Source organism: Amyelois transitella, chromosome 28 (genome assembly GCF_032362555.1).
Source record: "Amyelois transitella isolate CPQ chromosome 28, ilAmyTran1.1, whole genome shotgun sequence".
In the NCBI taxonomy this organism is placed as follows: Eukaryota; Metazoa; Arthropoda; class Insecta; order Lepidoptera; family Pyralidae; genus Amyelois; species Amyelois transitella.
Window position 1 is genome coordinate 4,730,148 of NC_083531.1, and position 15,080 is coordinate 4,745,227.

The 15,080-nt window shown below is 36.6% G+C and overlaps 2 protein-coding genes across 5 annotated transcripts in view; one reads left to right on the forward strand and one right to left on the reverse strand.

The window, feature by feature from the left end:
- LOC106137550 (lysosomal alpha-mannosidase) overlaps positions 1 to 13,003 on the forward strand; it is a 28,875-nt gene extending 15,872 nt beyond the window's left edge. For 3 of the 4 annotated variants that reach the window (XM_060952216.1, XM_060952214.1, XM_060952215.1), the window contains 8 exons: positions 3,158 to 3,250; positions 5,187 to 5,316; positions 5,976 to 6,054; positions 6,985 to 7,105; positions 7,723 to 7,828; positions 9,110 to 9,209; positions 10,165 to 10,721; positions 11,219 to 13,003. In XM_060952216.1, coding sequence (XP_060808199.1) covers positions 3,158 to 3,250; positions 5,187 to 5,316; positions 5,976 to 6,054; positions 6,985 to 7,105; positions 7,723 to 7,828; positions 9,110 to 9,209; positions 10,165 to 10,721; positions 11,219 to 12,400 — 2,368 coding nt within the window. In that variant the 3' untranslated portion in view covers positions 12,401 to 13,003. Of the gene's footprint in view, positions 1 to 1,856; positions 1,991 to 3,157; positions 3,251 to 5,186; positions 5,317 to 5,975; positions 6,055 to 6,984; positions 7,106 to 7,722; positions 7,829 to 9,109; positions 9,210 to 10,164; positions 10,722 to 11,218 lie in introns of all 4 variants that reach the window. The other variant, XM_060952213.1, reaches the window with a different exon arrangement.
- Positions 13,004 to 13,667: 664 nt separating this feature from the next.
- On the reverse strand, positions 13,668 to 14,733 carry LOC106137548 (partner of xrn-2 protein 1). Its single transcript, XM_013338394.2, has 3 exons — positions 14,566 to 14,733; positions 14,143 to 14,309; positions 13,668 to 13,831 (listed from the first exon to the last, which is right to left on the reverse strand). The coding sequence occupies exons 2-3, from the start codon at positions 14,304 to 14,306 to the stop codon at positions 13,684 to 13,686; spliced, it is 312 nt and encodes a 103-aa protein (XP_013193848.1). The 5' UTR covers positions 14,307 to 14,309; positions 14,566 to 14,733; the 3' UTR covers positions 13,668 to 13,683.
- Positions 14,734 to 15,080: the final 347 nt, after the last annotated feature.

Below are 15,080 nucleotides of genomic sequence, written 5' to 3' on the forward strand. Positions count from 1 at the left end.
ACGAAGCCGTAACGCGTTGGTTCCGCAACCGAAACGGTTTGGTTGTCGTATTCTGCTAAAGGACGCGTAACCTTCCGTTTGCCGTTCGGCTATTATTTCGTATTCTGATAAGTTTTTGACAGTTGGTCCGGCCGAAACGCAACGGTTCTGCATTGGTTGAATTGTCCAAAGTTACGGTTTTGCATCGGCAGCAAATAACCAACCGCTTCCGTTTCATTTGCGTTTCAGCTATCAACGTAAAGTTACTGGAATACCGTTTGACAATATAAACGCAACTGTAACCAAGCTGAAACGCATCCGAACTGTTTCGGTTAATAAAAAGCAGAATTGGCCTGCAGGTCAATAGTACCCGAAACCGCCGAGTTTGCATGTAGAGAGTTATGAATCTGGATGAAGCGAAGGAAGTGTGCAGAGATCGTGGCAAGTGGAACGATGTGGTCTCTGCCTACCGTTCCGGGATAAAGGCGTGATTTTTATGTATGTTTGCATGTATTAATTGTTTGTCAAAAAGTTTTTGTTACAAAAAAAATATATAATACAGTTTCTGGAATTACAAAATATGTACAATGGCGGATTTATCCCAATTTTTTTCCTGGATTTCTTCCAATCTTAAAATAATCCAGGTATCCAAGCGCAGATATAAAGCATTGATTTGTCTAATTGTTTTGATGTTTGAAATAACAAATCAAAAATATTTAAATACTCCGCCGTGTGGTTCCCGGCACTAAAAAATTGAACCAATCGCATCTCTTTCCCATGGATGCCGTTAAAGGCGATTAAGGGATAAGCTTCAACTTGGGTATCCCATAGATGTCATGATCCTACGGGATAGGATAAAACTAAGGATTCCACTTGGAAACGGCCCATATTTGAATCTCATTTCCATTATAAAGCCATACATCTAAACGTGGCCTGTCGGTCTTTTCAAGACTGTTGGCTCTGTCTGCCCCGCAAGGGATATAGACGTAATTATATGTATGTAAGCTTGAATACGACATGTTTTTGAGGAGCACTAAGCGGGAACTTATCTTTATTCTCTCTGGATTATATTTTTTTTAAAGCGGCTGAAACCGTTGGCTTAATATCATTGTAATTGGGTGGAAGGAAACCAAACAGGAGATTGGCGTTGGCGCAGAGCGAGATAAATAAATAAAACGTTATGGTTTTTTTTTTTAAGATTCCTTTGTTTTTATTTGTTTTTTTTTTAATAACTGACTAATGACAATTACAACGCTGGTCCGGAACGACTGGGTTTAGCAAGCTGACATTTGATGCGAATGTTGAAATTCAAAAATTTTATTAACTTATTATGGGACACTTCATATCACTTAATAATTGTCATATATCTTTTGGTTTCACAACATTGGTTGACGTCAAATTAATTTATTCCTTCGTTCCTTGGTTAAAATCTCAATTCTATCATCAAGACCAAAAGCTGAAATTATCGGTCTCTTCAAGACTGTAGGCTATGTCTACCCCGTAAGGGATATAGACTATATGTATGTACGAATGTATGTAATAATTAGGATCGAGAAGAAACTGGACAATTTTTTGAATTATTTAATTGTAATTTTAATTCTATTTATCACAACCATTTTACTAATCTTACCGGGTTCGAATCCCGGCCAGGGCATGATGAGAAAAGAACTTTTTCTGTTTGGCCCTGGGTCTTGGATGTTAATCTATATATAATAAGTATTTATTATAAAATATAGTAGGTATCGTTGAGTAAGCATCTCGCAACGCGAGTCTCGAACTCACTTCGAGGCTAACTCAATCTGTGTAATTTGTCCCGTATATGTATACATACATATTTATTTATTCATCACCAACTCATCATCATCACCACAATTCAGATCACCGATTTCCTGGAGTACGCGACACAACAGTCTCAATGCTATAGAACGAACAACATCGCTGTAACCATGGGGGGTGATTTTACCTATCAAGATGCGTCGATGTGGTTTGTCAACATGGATAAGTTAATTACGTGAGTTTTTCATAAGTCCACGTTATGTCTACAGACTCTGTTTGTTCGGTATATTGCCGTGTGGTTCCCGGCGGTAATACATACATAATACATACATTCATATGGTCACGTGCCGTGCCGTGTGGTTCCCGGGCACCAATAAAGAATAGGACCACTCCATCTCTTTCCCATGGATGTCGTAAAAGGCGACTAAGGGATAGGCTTACAAACTTGGGATTATTTTTTAGGCGATGAATGTCGCTATTTGAATCTCAATTCTATCATTGAGCCAAAAAGCTGAACGTGACCATTTAGTCTTTTCAATACTGTTGGCTCTGTCTACCCCGCAAGGAATATAGACGAGACCATATGTATGTGTGTATATGGTCACGTGGCCGTCCGTCCATTCGGTGTAGTGCCGCGTGGTTCCCGGCGCTAATACATATGGTCACGTCTATATCCCTTGCGGGGTAGACAGAGCCAACAGTCTCAAAAAAAAAAAAAATTGGCCACGTTCAGCTGTTTGACTCAATGATAGAATTGAGATTCAAATAGTGACAGGTCGCTAGCCCATCGCCTGTAAGAAGAATCCCAAGTTTATAAGCCAATACCTTAGTCGTCTTTTACGACATCTATGAGCAAGAGATGGAGTGGTCCTATTCTTATTTTATATTGGAACCCGGAACATATAAATATGGAATAATTAATCTTAAAAATTTTCGATTTTATATAGAAAATACTCGTAATAGCATGTTTTACACTACACTATTTCTCAGTGATTTTTGTATGCGCATGCCGTCTCCATTCACTGCTTGAGGTTTTCATTTCACATTTCACTCACTTACATACATACATATAGTCACGTCTTTATCCCTTGCGGGGTAGACAGAGCCAACAGTCTTCTCAAAAAGACGAAAAGTCCAAAAGACTGAAAGGTGTCGTTCAGCTTTTTTACTTTGTTGATAAAATTGAGATTCAAATAGTGACAGGTTGCTAGCCCATCGCATATAAGAGGAATCCAAAGTTTATAAGCCTATCCCTTAGTCGCCTCTTACGACATCCATGGGAAAGCCAAATATCTCTTTCGTGTTATCTATTGGAGAAGTCGTTTCCTTTTTTTTTTCTATCGGTGCCTGGAACCACACGGCATTTTTTTATTGCAATAATAAATTTTGGTGTAATTTCCAGACATGCCAATCTAAAAGCGGCTAAAGAAGGTCAGAACGTGACCTTGTTCTACTCGACACCGGATTGTTATCTCAAAGCTGTAAAGGACGCCAAGTGAGTATTAATCACTACATAGTATAAAACAAAGTCGCTATTTTAGTCTGTTCGTCTGTATGCTTAAATCTTTAAAATTACGCAACGGATTTCGATGCGGTTTTTTGTAACAGGTAGAGTGATTCAAGAGGAATGTTTTTATGTATAAATTTAATAGGACCCCTCCATCTCTTTCCCATGGATGTCGTAAAAGGCGACTAAGGGATAGGCTTGTAAACTTGCGATTCTTTATTTTTTAGGCGATGGGCTAGCAACCTGTCACTATTTGAACCTCAATTCTATCATTAAGCCATACAGCTGAACGTGGCATGTCAGTCTTTTTAAGACTGTTGGCTCTGTCTACCCCGCATGGGATATAGATGTGATTATATGTATAAATAAATATATATGGGACTAATTACACAGATTGAGTTAGCCTCGATGTAAATTCGAGACTTGTGTTACGAGATACTAACTCAACGACACTATATTTTATAATTAATACTTATATAGATAAACATCCAAGACGCAGACCAATCAGAGAAAGATTCGTTTCTCATCATGCCCTGGCCGGGATTCGAACCCGGTATCTCTTTATATTAAATTAATCACTACATAGTATAAAACAAAGTCGCTATTTTAGTCTGTTTGTCTGTATGCTTAAATCTTTAAAATTACGCAACGGATTTCGATGCGGTTTTTTGTAACAGGTAAAGTGATTCAAGAGGAAGGTTTTTATGTATAATTTTTTCCGAATTTTGCACCCGTGCGAAGCCGGGGCGGGTCGCTAGTAAATAATAATAAATAAATATATACGGGACAAATTACACTGATTGAGTTAGCGTCGAAGTAAGTTCGAGACTTGTGTTACGAGATACTAACTCAACGATACTATATTTTATAATTAATACTTATATAGATAAACATCCAAGACGCAGACCAATCAGAGAAAGTTTCGTTTCTCATCATGCCCTGGCCAGGATTCGAACCCGGGACCTCCGGTGACACAGACAAGCGTACTACCGCTGCGCCACAGAGGCCGTCAATTAATAACTAATAAAAACAAAACTAATTGATACCTACATTCCTATAATCACGTCTATATCCCTTGCGGGGTAGACAGAGCCAACAATCTTAAAAATACTGATAGGCCAGGTTCAGCTGTTTTTGACTTACTGACAGAATTGAGATTCATATAAAGTGACAGGTTGCAAGCCCGTCGCCCAAACGAAGAATCACAAGTTCAAAAGCCTTATCCCTTAGTCGCCTTTTACGACATCCACGTGAAAGAGATGGTGTGGACTGGTCCCATTCTTTTTTTATCAAAAGTTTATAAGCCTTATCCCTTAGTCGCCTTTTACCACATCCACGTGAAAGAGATGGTGTGGTCCCATTCCTTTTTTTTTTGTTATTTGTTATTATCGTAAATCAATTAAGGACGTCCTGGTAAAGGGTCAGCTCAAGAGTGCCCGAAACCGCCGAGCTTGCATGAAGAGAGTTATGAATGTGGATGAAGCGAAGGAAGTATGCAGAGATCGTGGCAAGTGGAAAGAGGTAGTCTCTGCCTACCCCTCCGGGAAAGAGGCGTGATTTTATGTATGTACGTACATAAACTTGTAATCACGTCCATATTCCATGCGGAGTAGACAGAGCCAACAGTCTTAAAAAGACTGATAGGCCACGTTCAGAGCTGTTTGGCTTAATGATAGAATTGAGATTCAAATAGTGACAGGTTGCTAGTCTGTCGCCTAAAAGAATCCCAAGTTTAAAAGCCTATCCCTTAGTCACCTTTTACCCCATCCATGGGAAAGAGATGGAGTGGCCCTATTTTTTGTTTCTTATGGTGCCGGGAACCACACGGCACTACATGTATGTACGTATGTATGTAAATACCCTTCCGGGGAAGAGGCGTGATTTTATATATGTATGTATGTATGTAAATCAAATTTATTTTCAGTCCAACTTTGCCGACGAAGCAGGACGATTTCTTTCCGTATGCGAGCGATCCTAACGCGTTCTGGACGGGTTATTTCACATCGAGACCCACAACTAAATATTTCGAGAGGGAGGGCAATAATTATTTGCAGGTTTGTTTGTTTGTTTATCTAGATTTTAAACGTCTTAGTCCTTTGCGGGGCAGACGGAGGCGAAAGACTTTGAATGAAAAGGCCACGTTTTAAATTGGAATTAACCATTTTAAACACGTATAGTAATCGCTGCGTATAATAAAATTATTAATACTCGTATTAACAGGTTATGAAAGATACAACGTCTTTGTCCCTTGCGGGGTAGACAGAGGCAGCGGACTTTGAAAAGTCTGCAAGGCCGCGCTTAATTGGATTTTATCTAAAATCACTACGAAATTATTACGTATATATAATCACGTCTGTATCCCTTGAGGGGTAGACAGAGCCAACAGTCTTGAAAAGACTGAAAGAAACTGATAGAATTGAGATAAAAAATATTATTGTTATGAAAAAGATTGTAAGCCAATCGCCTAAAAGAAGAATAGGTACCAAGTTTATAAGCCCATCCCTTAGTAGCCTTTTACGACATCCATGTGAAAGAGATGTTGAGGTCCTATTCTTTCTTTTTTTTTGGCGCCAGGCACCACACGGCACATCTTTTTCGCACAGAATTTACAACAGTTCAAGAAATAGTACATAATTAATTATAAAAGAAATAAATCACTTGCAATGGCGGACTTTTTAAGTATTATACCACGTTTTTTTTATTATTAAAACAGGTGGCAAAACAACTCCTAGTGTTGGCCAATTTGGAGGAACACAACATGTTTGTGCTGGACGAATTGAAAAGTGCTATGGGTGAGTGTTTCTCGGTGTTTCTCAGTGTTTCTCGTTGTTTCTCTATTAATTTATTTAACAACTAACTTATTCCGAACCTTGTGCTTCTCTTGACGTGGTGTTCTCTTTAACCGCCTTCAAATGCAAAAGTGGTTCTCAGTTTGACCTGTATGTGTGTATGTATTTGTCCGCGATTATCTCGTGTGTATATATATATATATATTATAAGGACAGGTGGACAGTAGTAACGACAGAGTTCTATAATATCAGAGAAGAATAAAGGGGAGGAAAAGGTAGAAGGTAGAAGTCTGTTATCCAAAATATCCTACTACTATTATAAAGGCGAAAGTTTGTACGGATGTATGGATGTTTGTTACTCTTTCACGCAAAAACTACTGAACCGAATACCATGAAATTTGGTATGTAGGTAGCTGAAGACCCAGAATAACACATAGGCTACTTTTTATCCCAGAGTTCCCGCGGGATTGATAGGGTTTCCATGCGGACGAAGTCGCGGGCGGCCTCTAGTATATTATAAGGACAGGTGGTCAGTACTAACGACAGAGTTCTATAATATCAGAGAAGAATAAAGGGGAGGAAAAGGTAGAAGGTAGAAGTCTGTTATCCAAAATATCCTACTACTATTATAAAGGCGAAAGTTTGTATGGATGTTTGTAACTCTTTCACGCAAAAACTACTGAACCGATTACCATGAAATTTGGTATGTAGGTAGCTGAAGACCCAGAATAACACATAGGCTACTTTTTATCCCGGAGTTCCCGCGGGATTGATAGGGTTTCCATGCGGACGAAGTCGCGGGCGGCCTCTAGTATATTATAAGGACAGGTGGTCAGTACTAACGACAGAGTTCTATAATATGAGAGAAGAATAAAGGGGAGGAAAAGGTAGAAGGAAGAAGTCTGTTATCCAAAATATATATTTATATTTCAGGCGTCATGCAGCATCATGACGCGGTGACAGGAACTGAGAAACAGCATGTAACGCATGATTACGAGAGACTTTTGGATCAGGCTATTGAGGACTCATTGCTCATACCAAGACATGCTATCAAGTAAGTCTTTATTTTTAGAATAGAATACATATACATAGGTTTAAAGAATTTATTCTCAAAAAAAAGATTACAAAAATCCACTTACACGAGAACAAAAGTGATAAACATACATACATACATATAATCACGTCTATATCCCTTGCGGGGTAGACAGAGCCAACAGTCTTTTAAAGACTGATAGGCCACGTTCAGCTGTTGGGCTTTAAGATAGGATTCCAAATAGTGACAGGTTGCTAGCCCATCGACTAAAAGAAGAATCCCAAGTTTATAAGCCTACTTTAGTCGCCTTTTACGACATCCATGGGAAAGAGATGGAGTGGTCCTATTCTTTTTTGTAATGGTGCCGGGAACCACACGGCACGTATATATATATATATACATATATAAATTTAAACATACATACATACATAAAATCACGCCTCTTTCCCGGAGGGGTAGGCAGAGACTACCTCTTTCCACTTGCCACGATCTCTGCACACTTCCTTCGCTTCATCCACATTCATACCTTCGCTTCATCCACATTCATAACTCACTTCATGCAAGCTCGGCGGTTTCGGGTACTTTTGACCTGACCCTTTACCATAAATTTAAAACTGTTTTTATATTTTTTTTCACAGTAAAATAACACAAGGCGACGCCCCGTCTCCGCCCGTACTGAACATGGACCGGTGTAAATACAACGAGTCTAGTTGTATAACGTCCGAACGCGCCGACAATTTGGTGGTAAGTGCATACATACATACATACATTTATTTATTTATTAATGGAAGTCTTACAGTCTAATTTATATGATACTAGCGACCCGCCCCGGCTTCGCACGGGTGCAAAATTATAAATGTTATTATACATAAATACCTTCCTCTTGAATCACTCTCTACCTGTTACAAAAAACCGCATCAAAATCCGTTGCGTAATTTTAAAGATTTAAGCATACAGACAAACAGACTAAAATAGCGACTTTGTTTTATACTATGTAGTGATGGAAGTCTTACAGTCTAATTTATATGATATATGTATATATATATATATATATATATATATATATATATATATATATATATATATATATATATATATATATATATATATATATATATATATATTATTATTACTTATATATATTACTTATATATATATATATATATATATATATATATATATATATATATATATATATATATATATATATATATATACTTATATATATAATATATAAGTATATATATAGACTAATAATAATATAATGCGATTGCTAATTAAAAGACTTCACAAGTAGAATTGCAACCATGGAAAGATTTACACAAAAACTGCGTCATGACATATGTACATAGATAAATATGTCATAACATACACACATACTTATATGCATACATACATACATACATAAAATCATGCCTCTTTTCCGGAGGGGTAGGCAGAGACTACATCTTTCCACTTGCCACGATCTCTGCATACTTCCTTCGCTTCATCCACATTCATAACTCTCTTCATGCAAGCTCGGCGGTTTCCGGGTACTTATATAATCACGTCTATATCCCTTGCGGGGTAGACAGAGTCAACAGTCTTGAAAAGACTGAATGGCCACGTTCAGCTGTTTGGTTTAATGAATAGAATTGATATTTAATCTTTATTTACATGATACTCGTGGAATACACGTAGTTAAATACGTACATACATACATACATATGGTCACGTCTATATCCCTTGCGGGGTAGACAGAGCCAATAAATAGTCTTGAAATGACTGATACGGCCACGTTCAGCTGTTTAGTTTAATGATAGAATTGATATCCAAATAGTGACAGGTTGCTAGCCCATTGCCTAAAAGAAGAATCCCAAGTTTATAAATCCCTTACTCGCCTTTTTACGACATCCGTGGGAAATAGATGGAGTGGTACTATTCTGTTTTTTTTTCTTCTATTCATGCCGGGAACCACACGGCACTTTTATACAATTTATTTAATAAATCTATTGTACTCTTAAATATTTTGATATTTTTTTAAAGGTAACTATATATAACCCGCTAGCTTGGGAGGTCACTGAACCCATCAGGATACCAGTGGTCACGCGAAATAGTCAGACCTATGAGGTGTATGACCCTAATGGTAATTGTATCTTTTATTGATTTTTTTTATTTTATTAAATTTTTTTTTTTATTAGGTAACATTTCTTTTTTTTTATTTTATTAACTTTTTTTTTTTGACGGCCTCTGTGGCGCAGCGGTTGTACGCTTGTCTGTGACACCGGAGGTCGCGGGTTCGAATCCCGGCCAGGGCGTGATGAGAAAAGAACTTTTTCTGATTGACCTGGGTCTTGGATGTTTATGTATTATAAGTATTTATTATAAAATATAGTATCGTTGAGTTAGTATCTCGTAACACAAGTTTCGAACTTACTTCGAGGCTAACTCAATCTGTGTAATTTGTCCCGTATATATTTATTATTTATTTATTTCTTGCATGTGGATATGAGGTTTGTGACCCTAATGGTAATTGTATCTTATATATTGAAATTTTTATTTCATTAACATTTCTAGCATGTATGGGTACCTAGTTTGAAAATTAAATTTAAAATCCATGGATCCTGGATTGTGTGAGTCAGGTTTTTACACGAAGCGACTCCCGTCTGACCTCCGCGACCTTTGCAGAAGAACCTGACCCTTGATATACAGGACAAATAACACAGATTGAGTTAGCTTCGAAGCAAGTTCGAGACTTGTGTTACGAGATACTAACTCAACGACACTATATTTTATAATAAAAACTTACATAGATAAACATCCAAGACCCAGGCCAATGAGAGAAACTTTATTCTCATCATACCCTGGCCGAGATTCGAACCCTCCGATGTTGTGACAAGCGTACTACCGCTCCGCCACAGAGGCCGTCAATTAATAACTAATAAATAATAAACTAATGGATTAATGAAAATTTATTTATTTAAATCTCACAGCTAATATTACATTATAATGGGAAAGAACTTTTTCTGATTGGCCTGGGTCTTGGATGTTTATCTATATAAGTAGTATAAGGGGCCTCCAAATAATATATAATTTTTCAGGTAAAATAATTCAAAGCCAATTACTGCCCATCGCTAATGCAGTCATAAACATACCGACACGAAAAAGCACAGCTAACAATGAAGTCCTAATCATGCCGACTTTACCGCCATTAGGATACAGATCTTATTATCTAAAAAAAACCAATTCAAGATCAAAACGAAACACTAAAAAGTCAAAAGAAATAAATTATTACAACATGAACGACTATTGGAAGAGTATTCACGAAGAAAATGTGATTGATATAAAAAATATTGATGATTCCGATGTTTTGATAGTGAAAGGTGATATACCCGACGCTCCAGCTAAAGATTTGGTGAGGAATGTTAATGTGGGTGTCATAGATTTTGGCGTTTTGAAAGACAGAGACAGTGTTAAAGATGTTGAGGAATTCGAGAAGTTAGTTGAAGAGGAATTGGCTCTGAGGAAAGATGTGAAAGAAATGAGCAGAAGAGCTAAAGATGCTGTTTTTCCGAAATTGAATGATGAAGAAATGAGGATGCTTTCTGATGAGCCACAAATTGTTGAGATGGTCTCCGATAGCGTAATGCAGGTTGAGGTGAGTGTATTCACAGATATATTACATATAGCCACGTCTATAATCCTTGCGGGGTAGACAGGGCATACAGTCCGTACATCCAGTTTCTTAACGATGTTTACACTCGCCGTTAGAGAATTGGTTGGCTTCAAATGTGTCTGAATGTTAGCCGATGTTCTCAGAAAAGTCAATGATACATATGTTAGAATTAAACAAAGCTATTGAATGAGTGCCGTGTGGATCCCGGCACCAATTAAAAAAAGAATGTGACCACTCCGTCTCGTTCCCATGGATGTCGTTAAAGGCGACTAAAGGACAGGCTTATTAACTTGGGATTCTTCTTTTAGGCGATGGTCTAACCAACCTGTCACTATTTGAATCTCAATTCTATCATTATGCCAAGCAGCTGAACGTAGCCTATCAGTCTTTTCAAGACTGTTGGCTCTGTCTACACCGCAGGGGATATAGACGTGTTCAATGTATGTATGTAAGCTATTGACGACAAATTTCCTTTCCAGCCCGCTCAAATATCGGTCGGCGATTCTGGTATGACATATCAGGAGAAAGATACAACAGTTGCCATTGGCTATTATTACTATCCAGGTTGTGTTGGTGATAATCGTGGAGCCAACAGGTCTTCTGGTGCTTACATCTTCAGACCCAACGCTACGGAACCTGTAAAAGTCAATATTAAACTAGATGGGTACATAAGCGGCCCTATAGTAAGAGAAACGCGAGTAAGCGGCGACAATTTCGCTAGCACGCTAAGATCATACGACAATTACTTCGAAATGGACACTGTGGTCGGCCCTATAGATGTCAACGATGATACAGGCAAAGAATATGTAGTTAAATATACGACAAATATTATTAATAACGGCGAGTTTTACACAGATTCAAACGCTAGACAGTTGTTGAAGAGAAAATTGAATCAGAGACCGCAATGGAACGTGTCACTGGAAGAGCCGATAGCTGGCAATTATTATCCGGTCACTAATTTCATTTCTATAAGTGATGATGGTAAAAAATTCGCTATAGTTACTGATAGATCGGAAGGTGGCACGTCTTTGTCTGAAGGTGAAATTGAATTAATGTTACACAGACGATTGTTACATGATGACGCTTTTGGCGTCGACGAAGCGCTGAATGAAACTGCTAACGGTGTAGGTCTGGTCACAAGAATAACTCATAGAGGTTTGATAAACAGGAATGCTCATGATGTGAGAAAGGTTGCGTTGCAAATGAGTTTACATCCCAGAGTTTTTGTATCTGATCCCAAAATGAGCATGAAGAATTGGTTGAATTTAAAAAATGAATACAGTTGGTTGAATAATAAATTGCCTGATGGTCTCCATTTGTTGACTTTGGAACCGTGGCGTGAAGATCTTCTGTTAAGATTTGAAAATATCAACGAAGTTGAATCTTCATTGAATGTGGATTTGGATAAATTGTTTAAAAATATCAAAGTCAAGTCTTTGGAAGAGACGACTTTAGCGGCGAATAGATTGTTGAAAGATTATAAAAAATGGGAATGGAAGACAGAGAACAGATTTTCGAGGAGTTTCAATGAGAATTATGGTAATTTCAAAAACAAAATATTATCCGAAGATGCTGATTTGAAGAATGAAGATGACGGGCTTAAAATTAATTTGAAATCGAAGCAGATTAGGACTTTTATTGTTAAATATGATTATGTGTGATTTGTATTTTTATGTTAACTAATAAACATTAATTTTTCGTCTATATTATCTCAATTGAAATAAATTACAATAAAAAATATCTAGATGCGGTTGTTATACATATATTTTGTATCACTTTGAATATGAAATTCTCAAAAGTAAATTTAAAACAAACATGTGTTTTTAAAGTATTGTAATAAATAGTGAAGTTAGTTTTTATTTTTTGCAATGGCGTATTTTCATAGAACTATAAATAATTTTTCTTATATACCAAAGTGTATATTTTTTCCCTAAATTACTGCTTGCAATGCTGGCCAAAGCGACATGACTGACCAGGCAAATAAAAATCCCATGAATACCTATATTACAAAAAGTTATCGAACTAATTGTATGTGCTGAAAATCGATAAGGGGCGCAATGTGAATTATATTAAACGTCTCAAAAGCAAATATTAAATGCTAATTTATTTTTATTTTCCCATAATTTAAGTTTGTATAAAAATGTTTAGAAAAATTATTTCATTCACCCGTTGTTTATTTTTGGCATCTGTCTAAAAAATTCTTATCGAAGCTATGTAAGTATTGCTATTTTATGAGAGAATTTTTAATAAATATTTTTAGAAAATTATTAGTTTTATTTTCATACTTACTGTAACGTATTTCGACCGCAATACAAAAAAGATATACCCACCTATTAAGACAAATAAGATGTTCTCCTTTTATTTTCTGCGTAGCGAGGGATATGAAAAAAGAGAGTTATGAATGTGGACGAAGCGAAAGAATTATGAAGGGATCGTGGCAAGTGGAACTTCTTCGATCGTCCTGGGTCTTGGATTGGTTTATCTATGTAAGTAATTTATTATAAAATATAGTAAATATAGTATAGTCGAGTCAGTACCTCCTAACACAAGTCTTGTACTACGAGGCTAACCCAATCTGTGTTATTTGTCCAATACATATGGTCACATTTATAACCTTTACGGGGTAGACAGAGCCAACAGTCTTGAAAAGACTGAATGGCCACGTTCAGCTATTTGGCTTAATGAAAGAACTGAGATTCAAATAGATTCAAATAGTGACAGGTTGCTAGCCCATTGCCAAAAAAAGAAGAAAAAAGGTTGTAAGCCTATCCTTTAGTCGCCTTTTACGACATCCATGGGAAAGAGATGGAGTGGTCCTATTCTTTTTGGTATTGGTGCCGGGAACCATACGTCACTTAATTTGTCCCATATATATTTATTTTTAATTTACACTATCTACACTACTGTCATAAATAAAATGCTGTCACATTTAAATGGAATAGTTTTATTTGAAAGACCTCTTTGCTTTCTGCTCCGCTGCGTCGCTGGCCTGAACAAAAGTCCTCTTCAATTTGTTCTTCCTGCTCTCCCGATATTTCGCCGAAACCTTCTCTGACATCTGAGCTATCCTCTTCATGGTCTGCGGAGGGTACCTGGAATTAGCAAATATTACATAATGTGCCATTTGATTCCCGGCACCAATACAAAAAAAGAATAGGACCACTCCATCTCTTTCCCATGGATGTCGCAACAGGCGACTAAGGGATAAGTTTGCAAACTTGGGATTCTTTTTTAGGCGATGGGCTAGCAACCTGTCACTATTTGAATCTCAATTCTATCACTAAGCCAAACAGCTGAACGTGGCCTATCAGTCTTTTCAAAACTGTTGGCTCTGTCTACCCCGCAAGGGATATAGACGTGACCATATGTGTGTATGTATGTATTCTATATAGCAAGTGTTTACCTGCATCCCAAGAATTCGATATTGGTAAACAATTGTGCCAAAGTTACTAATTCCTCTTCAGCAAAGTTGTCTTTATGCTCCATCATAAAATTCTTTCGCACTTCCCACTGTTCATCGGACTCGTGTTCCGTCCGTAAAGATTCTATTTCTACGGAGGTTTTCATAATCTGCAATTAAATTAAATATGAAGGTATACATATAAATTTTAAACCTTGTTGTACTCATATTATGCAAACAAAAATTTTAAAGTTAGGGAGTTAAATAGGATGATCCTATTGTAGAAATTAGGGGATTAAATTTGTAGATGTAGAAATAATTGTGGAAATTAAAGCAGGTTTAATACAATAACGAGGGGAAATGCAGAAGAGGTTTAACCACAAAATGTATAAGTTTTATCAGAGGGTTGTTGTCTTAGAAACTTACAGTGTCAGAATACAATAAATTGCAGCAAAACAATAAGAATAAATTACTGATTAAATCCTTCAATTCAAATAGAATGTAATATAATTAATAATTTCTTTAATTTTGTTTTGTTTGATTTTTGATTTCTTTGTTTCTTTTCACGTTACGTTGTTTGACATTGACAAGTAGGTACCTACTAGATTTCGTTTGTGTTGCTAGATTGCAATTTGAAAAACTTCTTATACTTAATTAATTAATTTAATACTAAAATACTATAGAAATATTTTAATGAATACGAACTAAAACTATCTATAAAAAAGAGGATTACAAGTAAAATAAAGTTTACAAATTGTACAAATTTAAATTAATATACATTACTATGGGACATTTCAAAATCACTTAATAATTGTCATCACCCAAAGGGTTTCACGACATTGGTTGACGTCAAAAAAAATTACTTACTTACAATAAAGTTTACTGCCACTTCGAAAACGTTACTGCAAAAGACTGCACTGTAGCATTTTCTTCAATAACTC

What these genes read in the sequence shown, in the direction of transcription:
- LOC106137548 (XM_013338394.2), bottom strand. Translation starts at nt 14,306, where the DNA reads ATGAAAACCTCCGTAGAAATAGAATCTTTACGGACGGAACACGAGTCC. An exon ending in ATCGAATTCTTGGGATGCAG is followed by an intron (nt 13,832 to 14,142) that starts GTAAACACTTGC and finishes TGCTAATTCCAG; the next exon opens with GTACCCTCCGCAGACCATGA.